Source organism: Coregonus lavaretus (genome assembly GCF_964263955.1).
Source record: "Coregonus lavaretus genome assembly, chromosome: 23".
Classification (NCBI taxonomy): domain Eukaryota; kingdom Metazoa; phylum Chordata; class Actinopteri; order Salmoniformes; family Salmonidae; genus Coregonus; species Coregonus lavaretus.
The window spans coordinates 44,193,481-44,211,491 of record NC_140010.1 but is presented as its reverse complement, the minus strand read 5'-3'; the positions used below and the strand labels follow the sequence as shown (position 1 = coordinate 44,211,491).

The 18,011-nt window shown below is 41.7% G+C and overlaps 1 protein-coding gene across 1 annotated transcript in view; it reads right to left on the bottom strand.

Annotated features, from left to right (window-relative positions):
- The window catches only part of retreg1 (reticulophagy regulator 1), a gene marked incomplete at both ends in the record, with an annotated part of 65,280 nt that overhangs the window by 28,975 nt on the left and 18,294 nt on the right, over nucleotides 1-18,011 (bottom strand). The window contains one exon of the mRNA XM_084139162.1: nucleotides 16,204-16,234. Within this exon, the coding sequence (XP_083995288.1) occupies nucleotides 16,204-16,234 (31 nt within the window). The remainder of the gene's footprint in view (nucleotides 1-16,203; nucleotides 16,235-18,011) is intronic.

The following is an 18,011-nucleotide window of genomic DNA, read 5'->3' as shown; positions in this document are numbered from 1 at the left end:
AGTGTTAAAGAGCTACTTCAGGATTTGTCAATGAGGCCCTTAATCTACTTCCCCAGAGTCAGATGAACTCGTGGATACCCATAGACTTCCAGTCATTGTGCTAATACTATTTAGCATTGGCTCGCAAAAGTACCTCTAACTTCCTTCATACTGGACACAGATACATAGAAATGGTATCCACAAGTTCATGTGACTCTGGGGAAGTAGATAGGGCCTCATTGCCAAAATCCTGAAGTATCCCTTTAAAGGGGAATGGAAACACTTTAGGGAGTAAAGCTATGTAACGATGTATTCAATCCACTAATACTAAACATGTGCATTTAACATAGAAACATCTGTATTTTCAGGATTTTGATCTTGAACAACGTTTATTAGAAGTATGGGTAGAGCCATCTTGAATTGCCATAGTAACGACTGATGCCAATTTGGCAGGATGAGCAAATTGTTAGTTTTGGTGCAGGGACTGAAAGTGAATGCTACCATCGGGAGGCGCCTTGCCTCCAGTGGACCTGAAAGATTGACACTACTCTGTCATTGAGATCAGGACAACAACATTAAGAAGGTAAGAAACTGTTTAAAATGAATTATGTTGTTAGCTAATTATAATATTTACATTTTAAAGTATTTTTTCCGATTGATAAGATGAGTCTGTGAAACAAGCCGAGTAGACAGTCAGCCAAAACGAGGCAAGGTAGCTATCTAGCTAGCCTAGCTGCTTGATTTAGCTCTTGTCTTTTCTTTTTTATGTTAATGTTTTCTCTGATAGCTGTACAATATAAAATGCTCATATTGACCATTTGAAGAGCATTTGTCATCAGATAGGCATTATTCAGAGCTAAAACAAACTGACTAGGGGTTAATGCAGCTAGCTAACTATAATTACAGTGGGGGAAAAAGTATTTAGTCAGCCACCAATTGTGCAAGTTCTCCCACTTAAAAAGATGAGAGAGGCCTGTAATTTTCATCATAGGTACACGTCAACTATGACAGACAAATTGAGACTTTTTTTTCCAGAAAATCACATTGTAGGATTTTTAATGAATTTATTTGCAAATTATGGTGGAAAATAAGTATTTGGTCACCTAAAACAAGCAAGATTTCTGGCTCTCACATACCTGTAACTTCTTCTTTAAGAGGCTCCTCTGTCCTCCACTCGTTACCTGTATTAATGGCACCTGTTTGAACTTGTTATCAGTATAAAAGACACCTGTCCACAACCTCAAACAGTCACACTCCAAACTCCACTATGGCCAAGACCAAAGAGCTGTCAAAGGACCCCAGAAACAAAATTGTAGACCTGCACCAGGCTGGGAAGACTGAATCTGCAATAGGTAAGCAGCTTGGTTTGAAGAAATCAACTGTGGGAGCAATTATTAGGAAATGGAAGACATACAAGACCACTGATAATCTCCCTCGATCAGGGGCTCCACGCAAGATCTCACCCCGTGGGGTCAAAATGATCACAAGAACAGTGAGCAAAAATCCCAGAACCATACGGGGGGACCTAGTGAATGACCTGCAGAGAGCTGGGACCAAAGTAACAAAGCCTACCATCAGAAACACACTACGCCGCCAGGGACTCAAATCCTGCAGTGCCAGACGTGTCCCCCTGCTTAAGCCAGCACATGTCCAGGCCCGTCTGAAGTTTGCTAGAGTGCATTTGGATGATCCAGAAGAGGATTGGGAGAATGTCATATGGTCAGATGAAACCAAAATATAACTTTTTGGTAAAAACTCAACTCGTCGTGTTTGGAGGACAAAGAATGCTGAGTTGCATCCAAAGAACACCATACCTACTGTGAAGCATGGGGGTGGAAACATCATGCTTTGGGGCTGTTTTTCTGCAAAGGGACCAGGACGACTGATCAGTGTAAAGAAAATAATGAATGGGGCCATGTATCGTGAGATTTTGAGTGAAAACCTCCTTCCATCAGCAAGGGCATTGAAGATGAAATGTGGCTGGGTCTTTCAGCATGACAATGATCCCAAACACACCGCCCGGGCAACAAAGGAGTGGCTTTGTAAGAAGCATTTCAAGGTCCTGGAGTGGCCTAGCCAGTCTCCAGATCTCAACCCCATAGAAAATCTTTGGAGGGAGTTGAAAGTCTGTGTTGCCCAGCGACAGCCCCAAAACATCACTGCTCTAGAGGAGATCTGCATGGAGGAATGGGCCAAAATACCAGCAACAGTGTGTGAAAACCTTGTGAAGACTTACAGAAAACGTTTGACCTGTGTCATTGCCAACAAAGGGTATATAACAAAGTATTGAGAAACTTTTGTTATTGACCAAATACTTATTTTCCACCATAATTTGCAAATAAATTCATAACAAATCCTACAATGTGATTTTCTGGAAAAAAAATTCTCATTTTGTCTGTCATAGTTGACGTGTACCTATGATGAAAATTACAGGCCTCTCTCATCTTTTTAAGTGGGAGAACTTGCACAATTGGTGGCTGACTAAATACTTTTTTCCCCCACTGTATCTTTGTTATTTTTTGTTGTTATTTGTTATTAGTCCCATCCTTCAACTCTATTCAATACATCCCATCTATCTCTTAACACCATCCATATAGGATTTCTATTTGCCATATATATTTCAACCGTACTGTGATGTTTTACAAAAGTTCTGAACCTTTCTATTCTCATTGCTTCTACAGATTGTGAATTAAAAATAAACATTTTTGCTAAAAGTATTTTATATTATTGATCGATTGACTATGACTTTTCAGATCACCCAGTAATGCTATCTGCAAGGTTAGCTCCAGGTAAATATTGACTAATTTTTGAATCCGGTGTCGTTTTGCGTGTCAGTTCATAAACACTATGCCATGGGATCGGTACGTCAAAAATCTCTTCCCAACTATTTTGCAATCTATATTGGACGGCTGTCAATCCTTTGGTCCTTAAGTGAAACTGATATACTTTTTTATTTATCGCAGTTTTCCTTAACCAATTATGTTCTTTAATGCAAGGCCGACAGACAAGTTCCTTACTTTCTCCCCCTTCCACTTTCCTCTTCCACTTTTGCGGTAAGGCTGCAATTATTTGGTTGTAATTTTGGGTAGAGCAGACATTTCCATATGTTTTTGTTAGCTGCATGTGCGACATAACTCCACCAGTCCTACCGATGATATCATTTACGAAGATTATACCTTTTTTAAACATTCTGTCAAAAAATTAAGTTTTTTTGTCAATTAGTATATTTGAATTTAACCACAATATTTGTTGCATTATTTGTTCTGTCGTTTCTGGAGGATTAAATTGAAATTGCAACCAACTTTCTATGGCTTGTTTTAGAAATAGTGATATTTGGGAGATTATTTCCTTTTCAAATAACTACAAATGAGTTGTTGTAATCTGAATAAAGCTCGCACAATCTTATTATTATCAATTTCTTCCAGCCAATCGTCAGTCATTTGTGTCAGTGCCGAGCATGTTGCGTGCCCTTCCCTATAAGCATGCTGAAAGTCTGTTGTTAATTTGCTTTCTGTAAAGTAACATTCTATTTGGTCTAACTTGATTATTTCCAAAGGTTTGCTAACAGGCTGATTAGTCTGCTGTTTGAACCATTAAAGGGTGCTTTGCTATTTTTGGGCAGCGGAATGACCTTTGCCTCCCTCCAGGCCTGAGGGCAATCTCCGTCTTCTAGGCTTAGATTGAAGATGTGACAAATAGGAGTCGCTATGTATTCAAATCAAATCAAATTGTATATGTCACATGCGCCGAATACAACACTGTGAAATGCTTACTTACAAGCCTTTAATCAACAATGCAATTCAAGAAATAGAGTTAAGAAAATATTTACTAAATAAACTAAAGTAAAAAAAAGAAAATCAAGAAGTAACACAAGACAATTACATAACAATAACGAGGATATATACAGGGTGTACCGGTACCGAGTCAATGTGCGGGGGTACAGGTTAGTCGAGGTAATTTGTACATATACTGTAGGTAGGGATAAAGTGACTATGCATACATCAATGTAAATAGTCTGGGTGGCAATTTGATTAATTGTTCAGCAGTCTTATGGCTTGGGGGTAGAAGCTGTTTAGGAGCCTTTTGGACCTAGACTTGGCGCTCCGGTACCGCTTGCCGTGCGGTAGCAGAAAGAACAGTCTATGACTTGGGTGACTGGAGTCTTTGACAATTTTTTCAGCCTTCCTCTAACACCGCCTAGTATAAAGGTCCTGGATGGCAGGAAGCTTGGCCCCAGTGATATACTGGGCCGTACACACTACCCTCTGTAGCGCCTTACGGTCAGATGCCGAGCAGTTGCCATACCAGGCGGTGATGCATCCGGTCAGGGTGCTCTCGATCGTACAGCTGTATCTTTTTGAGGATCTGGGGACCCATGCCAAATCTTTTCAGTCTCCTGAGTGGGAAAAGGTGTTGTCGTGCCCTCTACACAACTGTCTTGGTGTGTTTGGACCATGAGGGTTCGTTGGTGATGTGGACACCAAGGAACTTGAAACTCTCGACCCGCTCCACTACAGCCCTGTCGATGTTAATGGGGGCCTGTTCGGCCCTCCTTTTCCTATAGTCCACAATCAGCTCCTTTGTCTTGCTCACATTGAGGGAGAGGTTGTTGTCCTGGCACCACACTGCCAGGTCTCTGACCTCCTCCCTATCGGCTGTCTCATCGTTGTCTGTGATCAGGCCTACCACTGTTGTGTCGTCAGCAAACGTAATGATGGTGTTGGAGTCGTGCTTGGCCACGCAGTCGTGGGTGAACAGGGAGTACAGGAGGGGACTAAGCAAGCACCCCTGAGGGGCCTCAGTGTTGAGGATCAGTGTGGCAGATGTGTTGTTGCCTACCCTTACCACCTGGGGGCGGCCCGTCAGGAAGTCCAGGATCCAGTTGCAGAGGGAGGTGTTTAGTCCCAGGGTCCTTAGCTTTGTGGGCACTATGGTGTTGAACACTGAGCTGTAGTCAATGAACAGCATTCTCACATATGTGTTCCTTTTGTCCAGGTGGGAAAGGGCAGTGTGGAGTGCAATTGAGATTGCATTATCTGTGGATCTGTTGGGGCGGTATGCGAATTGGAGTGGGTCTATGGTTTCCGGCATGATGGTGTTGATGTGAGCCATGACCAGCCTTTTAAAGCACTTCATGGCTATCGACGTGAGTGCTACTGGGCGGTAATCATTTAAGAAGGTTACTTTCGCTTTCTTGGGCACAGGGACTATGGTGGTCTGTTTGTAACATGTAGGTATTTCAGACTCGGTCAGAGAGAGGTTGAAAATGTCAGTGAAGACACTTGCTAGTTGGTCCACGCATGCTTTGAGTACACGTCCTGGTAATCCATCTGGCCCCGCGGCTTTGTGAATGTTGACCTGTTTAAAGGTCTTGCTCACATCGGCAACGGAGAGCGTGATCACACAGTCGTCCGGAACAGCTGGTGCTCTCATGCATGCTTCAGTGTTGCTTGCCTCGAAGCGAGCATAAAAGGAATTTAGCTCGTCTGGTATGCTCGTGTCACTGGGCAGCTTGCGGCTGGGTTTCCCTTTGTAGTCCGCAATAGTTTGCAAGCCCTGCCACATCAAGCCCTGCCACATCCGATACCTATCTCAGTAATTGACCATCCAAGTTGTCGGTTCCAAGTGATTTGTCCTCATTTATAGATATCAATAATTGTTTCACCTCTTCCACACTAACTTTGCAGAATTCAAAGCTACTGTGCTTGTCTTTCATTATTTGGTCCATTATGCATGAATATGAAGGCTCTGCATTTGTTGTTTCATGTCATGCCTAAATTTGCTAATCTTGTCAACAAAAAAGTTATTGAAGTGGTTGGCAATGAACCATCAGCCTCATTGAAGGATGGAGCTGAGTTCGCTCATTTAAGGTACTCCAGAGCTTTTTACTATCATTCTTTATATAATTTATCTTTGTTCCATAGAATAGTTTATTATTTTTGTTTAGTTTAGTTACGAGATTTTGTTTGCCAATCTGCTGTGTTGCCAGACTTATTTGCCATTCCCTTAGCCTCATCCCTCTCAGCCATACAGTTTTTCAATTCACCATCTATCCATGGGGATTTTGCAGTTTTAAGAGTTTCTTTATGGCCGCATATGTCAGTAACCGGAAGAAGCAATTTCATAAATGCTTTAAGTGCAGCGTCAGGATGTTTCTCATTACACACATCAGACCAACAAATATTTTTCACACCTTCAACAAAAGAATCATTGCAAAACCTCTTGTATGATCGCTTATACACTATTTCATGTCCAGTCCTTGGAACTTTGGTTTTCCTATATACACTGAACAAAAATATAAACGCAACATGTAAAGTGTTGGTCCCATGTTTCATGAGCTGAAATAAAAGATCCCAGAAATACCATACGCACAAAAAGCTTATTTCTCTCAAATGTTGTGCACAAATTTGTTTACATCCCTGTTAGTGAGCATTTCTTCTTTGCCAAGATAATCCATCCACCTGACAGGTGTGGCATATCATGAAGCTGATTAAACAGCATGATCATTACACAGGTGCACCAATAAAAGGCCACTCTAAATTGTGCAGTTTTGCTATTGTTATTTTACTGCTGCTCTTTAATTATTTGCTACTTTTATTTCTTATTTTAGAGTATTCTTTCTTAAAACTGCATTGTTGGTTAAGGGCTTGTAAGTAAGCATTTCACTGTAATGTCTACACCTGTTGTATTCGGCATGTGACAAATAACTTTTGATTTGATTATATTTTGTCACACAACACAATACCACAGATGTCTCAAGTTTTGAGGGAGCGTGCAATTGGCATGCTGACTGCAGGAATGTCCACCAGAGCTGTTGCCAGATAATGTAATGTTAATTTTTATACCATAAGCCGCCTCCAACGTCGTTTTTGATAATTTGGCAGTACGTCCAACCGGCCTCACAACCGCAGACCACGTGTATGGCGTTGTGTGGTGGGGTTCTGGTATGGGCAGGCATAAGCTACGGACAATGAATACAATTGCATTTTAGCGATGGCAATTTGACAGCACAGAGATACCGAGACGAGATCCTGAGGCCCATTGTGAGGCCCATTTTTTAAAGGTATCTGTGACCAACAGATGCATATCTGTATTCCCAGTCATTTGAAATCCATAGTTTAGGGCCTAATGAATTCATTTCAATTGTCTGATTTCCTTATATGAACTGTAATTCAGTAAAATCTTTGAAATTGTTGCATGTTATGTTTATATTTTTGTTCAGTATAGCTAGCTAACTAGCAAGTTAGCTAAATTATTTGCTGTGTTCTAAGTTGGGAGTCATTTTACAGCTTGCATTGATGGTATCATGTTTATATAACAATAGTTCGATTACAAATAAATAAAATACTTTACCTTATAGCAGTTTTTCGGACAGAGATCTCTCTCCAGCTCTCTACTACCTTAGATACGAATAACGTGATTGGCAGACGTGATCAGCAGAGATAGTACCATGGATAGTACACAAGTTTTGATTGGTTTACAGTTTAGTACTTGGCGGCATTTGCCTGTCCAGCTAGCGAACATAAAAGTTAGTATATATATTTTTTAAATCAAGAATTGACATTGCCAACAAACGGAAATGTGTTCAGAAGAAATAAATATACACAATATGTCAAAATCAGCTCCTCCCTCGACAAAGATCGATCATCTCGAAAACTAAAGGAGATAGCTTGCTACGGCCCACCACCTATGACAGGTCCAACAATATAAATATTGCCAAAAGTGAAAGCTGGAATGACAATGCTCCATCAAGTGGTAGGATTCTGTATTGGTCTTGATTGAGTGGAGATTGGAATATTGCATGGGTGATATTGGAGACAAAAATCACTCTGGGAACTCAAATCTCCAGGCATTCAGCTCCAAAAATATGATTACATTGTACATTAAAGGGATATTTCACCCAAATTAAATATGCTGACTGGGGGGGGACATTGACATTTGTTTTTGGATAGAAGACAGTAATATTAGAAGTTAGTGGCAGTGGCTAGTTTAACAAACCAAAGTGTGGATCCACGCTCTCATTGTCCATAGACTGCATTCAAAGTAAGGAAGTAAATATGTACATCTATCCCTTTAAGTTGCTCTTGTTCCTGTACATAATAATTTTGTGACAGCTTTGTGATTAAATAGCAATAGAGTTGAGCAGCTTTTGTTAATAGATAAAAAATCAACTAGAGAACACAACACAAAATGCTAATACAATGTTACTAGTCTAATTACAACATTAATACACAGGTATAAGAGCAACTTCATGTAAAGTGTTATTGAATATACATTTGGAGCCTTTTCCTGATAACTAAGCGACAAATGTCTGGATTGGCATTGGATGTCATGTCCAAAGCCCAATGATTGGATATTAGTCCTCTGATCAGATTAGCTGACAGTATGAGATCAATAAACTCCATGTTGCAGTGATCTCACATGATGGATGCCAGGCATCTAATACCCGAGAAAACTGTTAGTAACCACTAACTAGCTCCGATAGACGAAAATGAGTAAAAGTACAGAGAACCTCAATCTCCAAGTTTCTCCTCCTGCTCCTCAAGTGAATTGTGAGACTGTCTTTAGAATACTTTATTGTCAATTCTGTGAGAAACACAAAGTGCCCAGCTTGCTGCCTAATGAACATGAACGAGGTGGCATTTTCCCTAGCATGAGTCCTTTACAAGTGTTTCACTGTAACTCAGACACCAGTAACAAAGACCTGTAGTAAAATCAACATCAGGTGTCAGTGTTGTAGTACTCGAGACCGAGACAGTCTCGACATCACATATTGAGTGTCTCGGTCTTGTCTCGGTCTCGGACAATGAGGACTTGTAATTTCATCATGAGATGATGTTCCTTTATTAAGCCAGGGAGTCACCATTGAGACCAGTGTCTCTTTTACCTGCATATACAATTTCATAAAAACATCAAAAATAAAATACATTATAAAACAAATAAAATACAGCACAACACATATTGCACAGACAAACATAAATACATACAATATACACAAAACACAGTCAACTAAAGCAAACGCATTCTTCATTACAAAAATCCTCTTTCCGCTGCCTGAACTGCCCTAGGAACACTAACGCATCTATTCTAAATTTATTTAGGAGATTATTCCAAACATGTGGAGCAAGAAAACTAGGCTGAACTACCTAACTTTGTAGACACCAAAGCAGTCTCCAGAGTTAACCAACCCTGTGAACGGGTTTAATGACTTGTCATTTTAAATCTTAACAGCGAAGGTAGGTTTGTTGGAAGCTTGTGGAGCAGGGCTTTGTAAACAAAAAGAGTGCAATGATGTGAACTACGTGACTTCAAAGAGGTTCAGACGACCTTTTGGTAAATATTACAGTGATGAGTAATAAAAATGTCTCCTGTGATAAAACGAAGGGCGCTAAGAGAAACAGCATCCAAGGGTTTGAGAGTAGAGGCAGCTATACTTTGATAAATAGTATCACCATAATCAAGAACAGACTAGAGAGAGACAATATTTGTTTCTTAACAAGCTCATTCATATGTTTTTTAAACAATAAATCATTGTCACTCCAAATACCAAGGTATATGTATGCAGGGACTCGTTTGATTATAGAACCATCTGGTGAGTGAAGATATAATCCATCTGAGACAATCTTACGAGAACTTGAAAACAATATGTATTTAGTTTTGCCCGTATTAAGCACAAGTTTTAAATCAGTAAGGGCTTCCTGCACAACTGCATAATCGGACTGTAGCCTTGTCAGCCAGGTCAGCAGTCGGGGCAATTGCGTACATACAGTTGAAGTCGGAGGTTTACATACACCTTAGCCAAATATATTTCAACTCAGTTTTTCACAATTCCTGACATTTAATCCTAGTAATCATTCCCTGTCTTAGGTCAGTTAGGATCACCACTTTATTTTAAGAATGTGAAATGTCAGAATAATAGTAGAGTGAATGATTTATTTCAGCTTTTATTTCTTTCATCACATTCTCAGTGGGTCAGAAGTTGACATACACTCAATTTGTATTTGGTAGCATTGCCTTTAAATTGTTTAACCTGGGTCAAATGTTTTGGGTAGACTTCCACAAGCTTCCCACAATAATTTGGGTGAATTTTGACCCATTCCCCCTGACAGAGCTGGTGTAACTGAGTCAGGTTTGTTGGCCTCCTTGCTCGCACACGCTTTTTCAGTTCTGCCCACACAGTTTCTATAGGATTGAGGTCAGGGCTTTGTGATGGCCACTCCAATACCTTGACTTTGTTGTCCTTAAGCCATTTTGCCACAACTTTGGAAGTATGCTTGGGGTCATTGTCCATTTGGAAGACCCATTTGCGACCAAGGTTTAACTTCCTGACTGATGTCTTGAGATGTTGCTTCAATATATCCACATAATTTTTCTTCCTCATAATGCCATCTATTTTGTGAAGTGCACCAGTCCCTCCTGCAGCAAAGCACCCCCACAACATGATGCTGCCACCCCCGAGCTTCACGGTTGGGATGGTGTTCTTTGGCTTGCAAGCTCCCCCCTTTTTCCTCCAAACATAACAATGGTCATTATGGCCAAACTATTTTTGTTTCATCAGACCAGATGACATTTCTCCAAAAAGTACGATCTCTGTCCCCATGTGCAGTTACAAACCATAGTCTGGCTTGTTTATGGCGGTGTCACGATCGTCGGATATAGAGGACCAAGGCGCAGCGTGGAAGGTGAACATACTTATTTATTAAATGATACACGAACAAAACAACAAATCGATACGTGACGTCCACAGGTGCAAAACACAAACCAACACGGAACAAGATCCCCCAAACACTGTGGGAAAACCACCTGACTAAATATAGTTCCCAATCAGAGACAACCAGCAACAGCTGATACTCGTTGCCTATGATTGAGAACCACTCTGGCCAACATAGATATACAAAAACTAGACTAGACACAACGAGCACAAAACATAAACTCTACACACCCTGGCTCAACTTAAAAGAGTCCCTAGAGCCAGGGCGTGACAGTACCCCCCCCTAAAGGCGCGGACTGCGACCGCGCCTAAACATCACCGAACAGGGGAGGGCTGGGTGGGCATTCCTCCTCGGAGACGGTTCCGGCTCCGGGCTTGACCACCACCCTCTACTAACCCCCCCGTAGTGCCCCTGGTCTGGTCTAGCCCCACTGGCTGGAGCTGGACTGGACTTCGGTGGAGCGGATTGCTCAGGCTCCGGTGTGGAGCAGCTGACCGTTACCTGACCAGGCACCGGTGAAACGGGCACGGGCTGGCGATGCGCACCACAGGTTTGGTGCGGGGAGCAGGAACAGGCCGGACCAGGCTGGCGACGCGCACCATTGGCTTGGTGCGGGGAGCAGGAACAGGCCGGACCGGGCTGGCGATGCGCACCATAGGCTTGGTGCGAGGGGCAGGAACAGGCCGGCCGGGCTGGCGACGCGCACCATAGGCTTGGTGCGAGGGGCAGGAACAGGCCGGCCGGGCTGGCGACGCGCACCATAGGCTTGGCGCGATGGACAGGAACAGGCCGGACCGTACTGGGAACACACACCACTGGCCTTACACGGGGATCAGGAACGGGCCGGACCGGACTGGCAACACACTTCAGTACCTCTCGCCGTGCCTCTACATTTTCCTTCCCTCTATACACCAATGGCTCCCGTAACCCGGTGGCCTTCTCTCCTCGTCCACCAACTCGCCCCTTATCTGCCTCCAGTGGCCCCGTCGTCCCTGCCATGTGCCCCCCCCCTAAACATTTCTTGGGGTGCCCCTCGCCTGTCCGACGACTGCGCGGTTGGCGCCGCTTCTCCTCTCCTGCCTGGGCACGCTGCTTGGTCCTGTATTGGTGGGATCTTCTGTCACGATCGTCGGATATAGAGGACCAAGGCGCAGCGTGGAAGGTGAACATACTTATTTATTAAATGATACACGAACAAAACAACAAATCGATACGTGACGTCCACAGGTGCAAACCACAAACCAACACGGAACAAGATCCCCCAAACACTGTGGGAAAACCACCTGACTAAATATCGTTCCCAATCAGAGACAACCAGCAACAGCTGATACTCGTTGCCTCTGATTGAGAACCACTCTGGCCAACATAGATATACAAAAACTAGACTAGACACAACGAGCACAAAACATAAACTCTACACACCCTGGCTCAACTTAAAAGAGTCCCTAGAGCCAGGGCGTGACAGGCGGTTTTGGAGCAGTGGCTTGTTCCTTGCTGAGCGGCTTTTCAGGTTATGTCGATATAGGACTCGTTTTACTGTGGATATAGATACTTTTGTACCTGTTTCCTCCAGCATCTTCACAAGGTCCTTTGCTGTTGTTCTGGGATTGATTTGCACTTTCGCACCAAAGTACGTTCATCTCTAGGAGACAGAATGCGTCTCCTTCCTGAGCGGTATGATGGCTGCGTGGTCCCAGGGTGTTATACTTGCGTACTACTGTTTGTACAGATGAACGTGGTACCTTCAGGCGTTTGGAAATTGCTCCAAGGATGAACCAGACTTGTGGAGGTCTACCATTTCTGAGGTCTTGGCTGATTTCTTTTGATTTTCCCATGATGTCAAGCAAAGAGGCACTGAGTTTGAAGGTAGGCCTTGAAATACATCCACAGGTACACCTCCAATTGACTCAAATGAATTTTCCAAGCTGTTTAAAAGGCACAGTGAACTTAGTGTATGTAAACTTCTGACCCACTGGAATTGTGACACAGTGAATTATAAGTGAAATAGTCTGTCTGTAAACAATTGTTGGAAAAATTACTTGTGTCATGCACAAAGTAGATGTCCTAACCGACTTGCCAAAACTATAGTTTGTTAAAAAGCAATTTGAGGAGTGGTTGGAAAACGAGTTTTAATGACTCCTACCTAAGTGTATGTAAACGTCCGACTTCAACTGTAATATTATCATCCACATATATACTTAACAAAAATATAAACGCAACACGCAACAATTTCAAAGATTTTACTGAGTTACAGTTCATATAAGGAAATCAGTCAATTGAAATAAATAAATTAGGCCCTAATCTAATGGATTTCGCATTGACTGGGCAGGGGCGCAGCCATGGGTTGGCCTGGGAGGGCATAGGCCCACCCACTGGGGAGCCAGGCCCAGCCAATCAGAATGAGATTTTCCCCACCAAAGGGCTTTATTACAGACAGAAATACACCCCAGTTTCATCGGCTGTCCGGGTGGCTGGTCTCAGACTATCCCGTAGGTGAAGAAGCCGGATGTCGAGGTCCTGGGCTGGCGTGTTTAAACATGGTCTGCGGTTGTGAGGCCAGTTGGACGTAATGCAAAATTCTCTAAAATAACGTTGGATGCGGCTTATGGTAGAGAAATTAACATTCAATTATCTGGCAACAGCTCTGGTGGACATTCCTGCAGTCAGTATGCCAATTGCACGCTCCCTCAAAACTTGAGGCATCTGTGGCATTGTGTTGTATGACAAAATTGCACATTTTAGAGTGGACTTTTATTATCCCCAGCACAAGGTGCACCTGTGTAATGATCATGCTGTTTAATCAACTTCTTGATATACCACACCTGTCAGGTGGATGGATTATCTTAGCAAAGGAGAAATGCTCACTAACAGGGATGAAAACAAATGTGTGCACAACATTTGAGAGAAATAAGCTTTTTGTGCGTATGGAACATTTCTGGGATCTTTTATTTCAGCTCATGAATTCGAAAGAAATCACCAACAGTGTCACCAGCAAAGCACCCCCACACCATCATACCTCTTCCCCCATGCTTCACGGTGGGAACCAAACATGCAGAGATCATGCGTTCACCTACTCTGTGTCTCACAAAGACAAGGTTGCTGGAACCAAAAATCTCAAAATTGGACTCATCAGACCAAAGGACAGATTTCCACCAGACTAATGTCCATTGCTCGTGTTTCTTGGCCCAAGCAAGTCTCTTCTTTTTATTGGTGACCTTTAGTAGTGGTTTCTTTGCAGCAATTCGACCATGACGGCCTGATTCACGCAGTCTCCTCTGAACAGTTGATGTGTGTCTGTTACTTGAACACTGTGAAGCATTTATTTGGGCTGCAATTTCTGAGGTGCAGTTATTCTAATGAATTTATCCTCTGCAGCAGAGGTAACTCTGGGTCTTCCTTTCCTGTGGCGATCCTCATGAGAGCCAGTTTCATCATAGCGCTTGATGGTTTTTGCGACTGCACATGAAGGGGCTTTCAAAGTTCTTGACATTTTCCGGATTGACTGAACATTCATGTCTTAAAGTAATGATGGACTGTCGTTTCTCTTTGCTTATTTGAGTTGTTCTTGCCATAATATGGACTTGGTTTTTTCCCAAATAGGGCTATCTTCTATATACCACCCCTACCTTGTCACAACACAACTGATTGGCTCAAACGCATTAAGAAGGAAAGAAATTCCACAAATTAACTTTTAACAAGGCACACCTGTTAATTGAAATGTATTTCAGGTGACTACCTCATGTAGCTGGTTGAGAGAATGCTAAGAGTGTGCAAAGCTGTCATCAAGGCAATAGTTGGCTACTTTGAAGAATCTCAAATCTCAAATATATTTTGATTTGTTTAACAGTTTTTTGGTTACTACATGATTCCATATGTGTTATTTCATAGTTTTGATGTTTTGATTATTCTACAATGTAGAAAATAGTAAAAAGAAAGAAAAACCCTGGAATGAGTAGGTCTGTCCAAACTTTTCACTGGTACTGTACTTCAAGAAATTCAGACCCAGATAACTTGTTCAATAAAATAGCGTGATCAGCAGTATCAAACGCTTTTGTCAGGTCCACAAACAAGGCAACACAATTACTCTAAAGCATTGACAATATCATTAACAACGAATGTGGTTGCTGTGTTAGTGTTGTGCCCTGGCCTAAACCCAGATTGATTTATATTCAAAATACCATGCTCAGATAGAAAAAGAGCAAAGTTGCTTATTTACCAAAGATACGAGAATCTTGGCTAGACATGGAAGCCTCATAATTATCAGCTCCCATTCAGTCAGCGCATAAAAATGCTTTGCCAGGCAAAATATCCACACTCCTTTCATAATACATTAATTTCTTATCGCCTATTAAAACATGAGCTTCCTACTTTACTCGTAACATTACTGTCCTCTACTTTAGTTGAAAAATTGCTTCAAACTAGTCTGAATTTCCTTGCTCCGCTAGTGCAGGTTGGTATTTATTGGGATGACTCATGTATTGGAGGCAGCTCTGCAGGGTAGTCACTAGCTGGTACAACCACAGTTATAAATCTGATTTTAAACCTAACCCTAACCTTAACCTTAACCCTAACCTTGACCACACTGCTAACCTTATGCCTAACCTTAACCTTAAATTAAGACCAAAGCAAATGTTTGTTTTCATGAATTTTTACTATATAGCCAATTTTGACTTTGCCGCTGGCCCATCTAGTGGAAATTGCTCAGCTCTGCCTCTAGGACAAGTTCATCCCAATAAACGTCAACTTGCTCCATGAAGCTTTTAGGGAAGAGTGGGGGAAAGTTGCGTGCTCACTATTAGTAAGGGCAGACCGAGGAAGTTGTTACATATTTTGTATTTTTATCTATTATTTAGAGACCAGTTTGGGTTAGTAATAACATGTTTTCAGCATTCTGAAAGTCTAAAGAATCTATATGTTCTTCTGAAATATGAATACAGAAATACTGGCCATTTTGAACTCCTTTTATGATGGCAATTTGACACAATTACAATCATGGTCTTGAATTAGACTCACTTTGTCTCACAGCTGAGCAAATATAGCAGGATGTGGACACACACAGGTAACATTAAAGGAATACTTCAGGATTTTGGCAATGAGGCACTTTATCTACTTCCCCAGGGTCAGATGAACTTGTGGATACCATGTTTATGTCTCTGTGTCCAGTATGAAGGAAGTTAGAAGTAGTTTCACGAGCCAATGCTAACTAGCGTTAGCTCAACTAATGGAAGCCCATAGACTTCCAGTCATTGCGCTAACGCTAGTTAGCAATTGCACTAGCGCTGGTTAGCAACTTCCTTCAAACCGCACGCAGAGACATAAAAATGGTATCCATGAGTTCATCTGACTCTGGGGAAGTAGATAATGGGCCTCCCCGAAGTATCCCTTTAAGGGGAGTATTCATTACAAGCCATATTGTGAGCTCTCTCTCTCTCTCACACACATACACGCACACGCACACACATGCACATACAAACACACACACAATGTGTTGATAATACAACAGAGCACCTACCTTCCAGTCATACTGCGCCATAAGTGGGCCCCTGTAAGTGAAAAAGAACAGACATTTTATTGGTCAACATTTTCTGTCCAATAGGCTGCCAATGTTCTCCTGACATGCTTCATAAAACCAATCTAACAAACATAACCTACCCAGTCCATGTTGAGTCATCCGCATACATAGACACACTGGCTTTACTCAAAGCCAGTGGCATGTCATTAGTAAAGATTGAACAAAGTAAGGGGCCTAGACAGCTGCCCTGGGGAATCCCTGATTCTACCTGGATTATGTTGGAGAGGTTTCCATTAAAATACACACTCTGTGTTCTGTTAGACAGGTAACTATTTATCCACAATATAGCAGGGGCTGTAAAGCCATAACACATTCGTTTTTCCAGCAGCAGACTATGATCAATAATGTCAAAAGCCGTAATGAAGTCTAATAAAACAGCTCCCACAATCTTTTAATCATAAATTTCTCTCAGCCAAACATCAGTCATTTGTGTAAGTGTCGTGCATGTTAAATGTCCTTCCCTATAAGCGTGCTGAAAGTCTGTTGTCAATTTGTTCACTGTAAAATAGCATTGTATCTGTTCAAACACCATTTTTCCCAAAAGTTTACTAATGGTTGGTAACAGGCTGATTGGTCAGCTATTTGAGCCAGTAAAGGGGGTTTACTATTCTTGAGTAGCAGAATGACTTTTTCACCTCTTCCACACTCACTTTTCAGAATTCAAAATTACAATGCTTGTCTTTCATAATTTGGTCAGTTATACTTGGATGTGTAGTGTCTGCATTTGTTGCTGGCATGTCATGCCTAAATTTGCTAATCTTGCAGATGACAAAAAATAATTAAAGTAGTTGGCAATATCAGTGGGTTTTGTGATAAATTAGCCATCTGATTCAATGAATGATGGAGCAGAGTTTGCCTTTTTGCCCAAAATTTCATTTAAGGCGCTCCAAAGCATTTTACTATCATTCTTTATATCATTTATATTTGTTTCATAGTATAGTTTCTTCTTCTTTTTATTCAGTTTAGTCAAATGATTTCTCAATTTACAACAAGTTTGCCAATTTGTTGTGCAGGAACTTTTTAATTCCTCATCAATCCACGGGGATTTAACAGTTTTTACAGTAATTTTCTTAATGGGTGCATGCTTATTAATAACTGGAATAAAACATTTCATAAATGTGTCAAGTGCAGCGTCTGGTTACACACCACAGACAAGCAAATATTATTTACTTCATCAACATAGGAATCACTACAAAACTTATTGTATGACCTCTTATACACTATGTTAGGTCCAGCCTTTGTGATCACTTCAGCCGATGGATTTAGACACTGCTTTAAAGCAGATTTCTGCAGCATTAGTAAAGATGTGATCAATTCATGTTGATGATTTCATTCCTGTACTGTTTGTAAATACCCTGGTAGGTTGACTGATAACCTGAACCAGGTTGCAGGCACTGGTTGTTTGAAGCTTTCTCTTGAGTGGGCAGCTTGTTGAAAGCCAATCAATATTATGGTCACCCAGGAAATATACCTCTCTGTTGATATCACATACATTATCAAGCATTTCACACATATTATCCAGATACTGACTGTTAGCACTTGGTGGTCTATAGTAGCTTCCCACAAGAATGGGGTTTAGGTGAGGCAGCTGAACCGGTAGCCATATTTCTTCAACAGTATTTAACATGAGATCCACTCTAAGCTTTACAGGAATGTGGCTCTGAATATAGACTGCTACACAGCCCCCATTGGCATATCTGCATTTTCTGTAGATGTTATAACCATGTATTGTACCGTGCTTATAGGTC